This window comes from Trichechus manatus, unplaced genomic scaffold (genome assembly GCF_000243295.1).
Source record: "Trichechus manatus latirostris isolate Lorelei unplaced genomic scaffold, TriManLat1.0 scaffold00068, whole genome shotgun sequence".
NCBI lineage: Eukaryota > Metazoa > Chordata > Mammalia > Sirenia > Trichechidae > Trichechus > Trichechus manatus.
The window spans coordinates 10,579,383-10,586,857 of record NW_004444004.1 but is presented as its reverse complement, the minus strand read 5'-3'; the positions used below and the strand labels follow the sequence as shown (position 1 = coordinate 10,586,857).

At 37.4% G+C, this 7,475-nt stretch overlaps 2 protein-coding genes across 2 annotated transcripts in view; one reads left to right on the top strand and one right to left on the bottom strand.

The window, feature by feature from the left end:
* The first annotated feature begins 724 nt into the window (after positions 1-724).
* Positions 725-1,853, top strand: CT83 (cancer/testis antigen 83). Its single transcript, XM_004379841.1, has 2 exons — positions 725-799; positions 1,575-1,853. The coding sequence occupies exons 1-2, from the start codon at positions 725-727 to the stop codon at positions 1,851-1,853; spliced, it is 354 nt and encodes a 117-aa protein (XP_004379898.1).
* Positions 1,854-4,495: 2,642 nt separating this feature from the next.
* Positions 4,496-7,475, bottom strand: part of SLC6A14 (solute carrier family 6 member 14) — a 39,267-nt gene continuing 36,287 nt past the window's right edge. The window contains exons 13-14 of the mRNA XM_004379795.1: positions 5,929-6,096; positions 4,496-4,707 (exon numbers count right to left, since the gene is read on the bottom strand). Of these exons, the coding sequence (XP_004379852.1) occupies positions 4,561-4,707; positions 5,929-6,096 (315 nt within the window). The 3' untranslated portion in view covers positions 4,496-4,560. The remainder of the gene's footprint in view (positions 4,708-5,928; positions 6,097-7,475) is intronic.

Below are 7,475 nucleotides of genomic sequence, written 5' to 3'. Positions count from 1 at the left end.
TGGCACAGTGGTTAAGAGCTCGACTGCTAACCAAAAGGTAGGCAGTTCGAATCTACCTGCTGCTTCTTGGAAACCCTATGGGGCAGTTCTACTCTGTCTTACAGGGTTGCTATGAGTTGGAAACGACTTGACGGCAATAGGTTTCGTTTCTTTTTTGTTGTTGTTTTTGTGGGCTCTTGTTTTTTTTTTTTTTTTTTTTTACTATTTACAATGCATTCATCTCTTGTTTTTGTCTTTTGTAACTAAGAAATGAATAATGGAGTGGTAGCAGCAAAGACAAACACATACTTTATAAAAAAGGAAAGGAGAGCACTTTTTAAATCTTATATTGAACCAGTAGATTTGGAGTCTGTACCTCTGCCATATTTCAGCTTCTTGGAAATCCCAAACTCTCTCAATGACTCCTACTTTCCTCTCTGACAACTTGACACAAGTAACCACGTAGGCGTTTACTAAGCGCGTCCCAGTTTTCCGGGAGGCCATTTTTTACGTCGTCCGATTGTGGCGTAGCGCCCCCGTCACGTGCGTGCCCAATATGAAGTCACAAACCCTCTCCGCTATATAAGGCTTGGCGCTGCAGACTATCCCAGTTGCACCAGGCAGTGCGGGACGCCTAGCACCCTGGCCCGAGGCTTCCCAAGTCCGGGTGGCTAGCGGCCCCCTGCTTCCCAGCTGCCAGCTCAGTGCCCCGGTTCCCGAAGAGAGAAGAGGCGGGAGAGGTGCCATGAATATCTTTTTTCTCCTAATGAGCGGCATTCTTTTCGCCTTAGCATTTGTCTTCTGGAAAAAACAGTCGCAGGTAAAGATGTGTGTAAGACAGATACAGACTGGAAGCTGGATGAATACTTGGATCTATGTGCGTGTGTGGAAGAATAGAAAGTTAGTAAAATAAGAGACAAAGGGAGGGTCCCTCATTCTTTTTTTCTCATGAAAAGAGCCCCAGACGTTTACTCTTTACCCACACACTTCCCTCGTATTGACCAGGGATTGGACAGTTGGGGGCCTATTATAAAAAGCCCCAAGTTATTAAGTGATATAGTTAGTTTTCCACGCACCTGAAGAGAACAGATGAAGTGACTATTCCCACCTCCCACCTCCCATTTTAAGAATTTGTGCCTTCTCTCTCTTGCTGGCTGGCTCTCACATCTGCTGCCACCTATCTTTCTCTACTTCTCCCCTTTATTTTCCTTTTCAATCATTTCGACTAGAGATTTCTGGGCATTTACAGATAATTCAGGTCAAAATGTAGGTTTCCTGGTGTTATTTAAAGTTGCAAGTAATTTTAGGTAAGGTTCAAAGACAGGGTCCAAATATAGACCTACTGGATTGCCCAAGAAATGCAAGCAAATGTCATTTTGACACTAAAAGGCTACATATGTATATTTTTTTCTCACTCTGTCTTTAGGAAGAGCATATTTCCAAATCAATGTAGTCATCTAACATATTTTTTTAATCTCTCTTAGGGGAGGATGATCAGGTCATTTTGGTAACCAAAACTAATATATGTTGTCATTTGCTAGTGTTTGGAAATTGCTAAATTCAAACAACGTATATATAATTTCCTTCTCTTACAGAGAAACATGGGTAAAATGTCATCAAAATCGACTTCCCTTGCACTAGTAAGACCATCCTCTTCTGGGTCAACTAAGAGCAACGCTGATAAGACTCTTTCAGTCAACAGCCTCTCTCGGGATATCTTACATAACGTCCCACACTCAATAGCTATGCAGAAGCGAATACTGGTAAACCTCAGGATTGTGGAATACAAGCTGGCTGAATTGGAACATTTCCTAGTTACCAGGGGTTTAAATGGTGCAGTACTTAATAGGAAATCCACTGAAACTCTTACATAATGTAATGACAGTGGAGGCAATCATTAAAGCACTTTTGAATGGAGTCACTTGATTATATGTGTTTATTCCAAACGAATTATTGTTTAAAAGGGGAGGAGATGCCAAGTCAGATACAAAATCCAGACATTTATCAATTTGCTTGCTCACATTTTATTTAAAAAATTGATTACATGTTGCTAATAAATGTTTTACTGGAGAATGAATGGAAGCACAATAGAGAAAGCAAAACAGTTCAATTAAAAAAATTAAGCTACAGTAAAAAGAATTAAAGTGACTTTAGTTTCACTCAAGTGTGAAAACACTTTTCTCTAATGATTTGCAATACCACAAATGTCTCCAAGTTTGCATTAAAGTAAGTGGGATTTGATGGAACTGTCTTCCATCATGCAGAATACTGTCTTACCACCACCGCTGCATCTGTGTAATAATAAGAGCTATCACTACACACCCTACGAGGTGCCAGGCACTCTGTTAGGAACTGTGCTTTACACTCTTGTAAGGATAGTCACACAAACCCTTAACTGCTCCTTGTGGTCAGATTTTAAAGAGGATTGCTCCCCCATCAACTCCATGGCACCCTCCACCCCCCTCAAACACAGAATTAGACATTCTTTCATTAAAAATGTACCTAAATCTTCTATATGTGCAAGAGTCACCTATACAAAACTACATATTTTTCTATTAGGTAAAAAATCCACAACCCAAGTAGCACCAAAATGCAGTGGTAGAATGCATTTAATGTACTCTATTAAAATTGTCTCAAGAAAAATATTTTATAAAATCCAGTATAAGTAACGAATTAACAGTCTCTTGGAGTTCGCTAACAGCGTTTAACCTACCCTCAGATACAAGTTCACTATATGTGTGTGTGTGTATATACACATATACATAACTCATTGAGATTGTTCAATTACAGGTCTACCTATTTACCTATCTTTATGTCCCTTCTCCTGAAATAAATTACCAGTATGAAATAAATACTTTAATCTTCAATCAAAAAAGGAAGAGGAAAAGGAATTTAAAATATGTGAGACTTAAGCAAAGTTTAAACTTTGACAAATGAGTGACATTCATTTTATTGTCACTCATTTGCCAAACACAAAAAAGCCAGCAGTAGTGCATGTGGTTCTTAGGCTTTTTTGGGTCACAGATCTCTTTGATATTTTGATGAAAATTGTGGACTCTCTTCCTAGAAAAATAAATGTATGCATACACACAAAAAACCACTATAGCTATGTAATTTCAGTATCTATGTTCCTTGAAGTCCAGGTTAAGAACCTTAAGAATCACTGAAAAGTTCCTCACATATTAGGTAGTGTTCATAATCCTAGGCTGTGATGTTTATACCAATTGTCAATGATATATAATCAATAAATAAACCTATTGGAGCCCTGGTGGTATAGTGGTTAAGAACTACACCTGCTAACTAAAAGGTCGGCAGTTCAAATCCACCAGCCGCTCCTTGGAAACCCTACGGGGGCAGTTCTACTCTGTCCTGTAGGGTCGCTATGAGTCAGAATTGACCTGACGGCAATGGATTTGGTTTTGGTTTTATAAACCTATTTGTCATTGTTGTTAGGTGCTGTTGATTCAGTTCCAACTCATAGCGACCCTATGTACAACAGAACGAAACACTGCCCCATCCTGCACTGTTAAACCTATTAGTAACGTAATATATTTTTATTCTCTTTGGTAAGAAAACTGGAACATAGGACTTCCTAATTTGGCTTCTGGCATTCTTGACGAGGTCGACAAGTTTATCTCCTATAAGTATGTAAATAAGTTATCACCCATGAGTAGTAACTTATTTAAATAAGACAAAATCACTCTACTTGCCCTATTAGTCATATATTACAATCATATACGTTAGACTTGATTAAATCCATTTCCTCATTAGCATTTTTGTCCATAGTCTATTTGAAATGAAACCTAGATTATAGAGAGCATAATGAACTACTCTTAATTGTGTAAAACATTATATTTTTCTTCCAAATATAACCTAAGGAGGGAAAACAAGTATTCAAAACTTCTGGATTCCGTTTTCTAGATTTATCACTTACTGACTTAATTTTTCTGTCTTATTTCACTGTTTGTAAATAAAGAACATAACCACTAAGGTCACATACAAAAAGTGAGCAGTACAAATACATGAAGTTTTAAAACATATTTGAATCAAAAGTATTAATCTACAGTCTTCATATTCTATACACAGTTCTTTTTTTTTCATGAATATATGGAATTTCTTTTTGTCAGACCTTCAGTTTGTAACACATTCTTTAAAATATACTGGTTTATTTTTTTCCCTAGCTTTGGGGAAAAGAAACCAGTGTATTAAGAATATATAAGCAAATAATATTTTTAAAGCTTATAATAGAAAATATAACAATTTTCTAAATACCCCGCTCAAAACAGTCTTTAATGTATTAGAAAAACATTTTGGTAATACTTACAAACATGTTAGTGTGAAACAGAGACAGCTTTGTGTGTGTTTATGTGTGTATGATACATGTAGATAATCTAAAAGGAATGATAATAAACACATTGCTAAACATGAATAGATTCACATTTTTATATTCCTGCTTAAGTGGGAAAAAAGTTTATCACATTATGAACACAGTATATACATTTTTCTACTCAGTGAACATACAAATAAATAATTTTTTCCTCTATTAAAAAAAAATTACACAACCATATATTTTAAAATATCTCATTCTGGTTTTCCACTGCCACTAATAGTGGGTATTTCATGGTCATTTTCTTTCTTAGGATCTGCCATGCTTTTATATCTCTCCCCACGATGTCTTTCCAGGTACGGACCCCAGTTAGAAGCTGGTTTACAGCAGCTTGCAATGCGCTGAAAAGCAAAAACAAAAATACTGGTCTTAGAATTTAAGTGCTACAATCTGTAAACAATCAAATATTAAACTTTTATATTAAAATTTTAAGTTCATCTTACCTAAAATAATACAGGAAGAATAGAAAAGTGAAGTGATCTAAATTATTAACAATGCACACTCTACTAAGAAACAAGTTATAATCAAATTTACTACTAGAATTGTATTAACTATTAAACCAAAATATCTGAGTATGTAAATGATTTCAAAAGAGAGTATGTGAGCCCATTAGAGCAACAGCTTCACTCTATACACCTTCACTGAATTTTCAGACCTTTCCAACCTGGCTTAAAGGGTGAGGGTTATGTGAGGGTCTAAAACAGTGTGTATCTGGGGATGTTTTCAAGATCCAAAGAAAGGGAGAGCTCCAGGATCAAACCACTGATGCAGATACATTCTTGGATGGGCTTAGGAATTTATTTAAATCCAAGACTCCCAAGGCTACCCTCACAATGCCCTAGTGTAATGTCATAAATAAGTTCATCCTCCTAGGCTTCCAGAGAATAGGGATGACTCAAGGTCCAGGTGGGGTTCAAGGTCATTTACCAGACATATTCCAGTTTAAACACACTATTAACCAGTTGCTATTGAGTTGATTCTGACTCATGGCAACGGAGTAGAACCATGCTCCATAGGGTTTGTGATTTTTTGGAAGTAGATTGCAGGCCTTTCTCCTGTGGTGCCTCTGAGTGGATTCGAAACACCAGCCTTTCAGTTAGCAGTCAAGCGAGTTAAACATTTGCACCACCCAGGGACTCCAAACACACTTTAGGACTGTATTATAACCAGATGAGGTTTTAAAAGTGGGGATGACAGGCATAGAGCTAAAAGGCCATGTCTTGTTTCCTTTGCAGGTACAACTCAGTGCAAGTATAACTATCATAGCTATTATGTGCTCAGCACTATACTAGGGCCTTAGAATATAGCAACAAGCAAGATTACACTCCTCCCTCAAGGAGTTTATAGACTAGACATAAGACATACTAATATATAATACAATGTCGTTTACACAGTAACAGATGATTGTATCAGGCATAGAAGTACTTTAGAGGAGAGGATGGTGAATTTTATCTCCTGTTCATAATCTCATTACAGCCGTATGAGTAAATTAAACATTTTGATCATAGGTATTTTACATAAAATAATTAGCTTTTAATTAAATCTAAATTTAATGTGCTTACTTGAAAGATGTTTCCTCTCGCCTGAATTATTTTCATGATAGCCATAATTGGAATCCAAATAATGCAGAAAATAATCATACACCAGCCTACAGCAATTCCCCAATCAGGGTATTCGATGGTGCCATAAGTAGGTCTCTGAAATGTCGCCACTGACCAGATAAAAATTGCCTGTGAAAGTGAAATATGAAAAAACAAAGCTAAATATTAGCCTCCATTGCACTAATGATTTCAACTGCACTAATGATTAGAATTTGACTCCATTCATTAAAAATAATATATCAACAACAATTAAAATGAAAATGCATTCAAGCAGGTAAGATAATTAGGTAACTAACCAGAAGATAATAATACTGAATGGACCAAACTAACTTGATTGTGAATAAATACTTTCAAAATTAGTCCCTCCAGACAGAGTAGCAGGGGCGGGGGTCTGGGGACCATGGTTTAAGGGGACATCTAGGTCAATTGGCATAACAAAGTTTATTAAGAAAATGTTCTGCATCCTACTTTGGTGAGTGGCGTCTGGGGTCTTAAAAGCTAGCGAGCGGCCATCTAAGATGCATCAATTGTTCCCAACTCACCTGGAGTAAAGGAGAACGAAGAACACCAAAGTCACAAGGAAAGTATTAGCCCAAGAGACAGAAAGGGCCACATAAACCAGAGACTTCATCAGCCTTAGACCAGAAGTACTAGATGGTGCCCAGCTACCAACAATGACCGCCATGACAGGGAACAAAACAGAGAGTCCCTGATGGAGGAGAAAGGTGGGGTGCAGAACTGAAATTCTAGTAAAAAGACCAGACTTAATGGTCTGACTGAGACTGGAGGAACCCCAGAAAGCATGGCCCGCGGACTCTCTGTCAACCCAGAACTAAAACCATTCCTGAGGCCAACTCTTCAGACAAAGATTAGACTGGACTATGGGACATAAAATGATACTCATAAAGAGTGTGCTTCTTAGCTGAAGTAGATACATGAGACTAAATGGGCAGCTCCTGTCTGGAGGTGAGATGAGAAAGCAGAAAGGGTCAGGAGCTGGTTGAATGGACACGGAAAATCAGCGGTGGAAAGGAGGAGTGTGCTGTCACAGTATAGGGAGAGCAACTAGGGTCACATAACAATGTATGTATAAATTTTTGTATGAGAGACTAACTTGAATTGTAAACTTTCACTTAAAGTACAATAACAAAAAAAATTAAAACATAATAGTCTCCCCATGTATTTATAAAAGATACAATTACTTGTCCAACATGTATTTCAATAAAATACTTAACCATATAATATATCAGATTGAGAGTAAAGTAATATCTGAAATTTTCCATTACTGGGCTGCCCCATAGGGTTTCCAAGGCTGTAAATCTGTATGAAAGCAGGCTGCCACGTCTTTCTCCCGAAGAGCATGTGGTGAGTTTGAACTGCTAACCTTTTGGTTAGCAGCCAAGTGCTTTAACCACTGGCATCACCAGGGCTCCCTTTAATTTATTATAGCATTGTTCTATTCTATGCCACAGACTAGCCAGCATATGAATTAATTCAATGAGAATGTA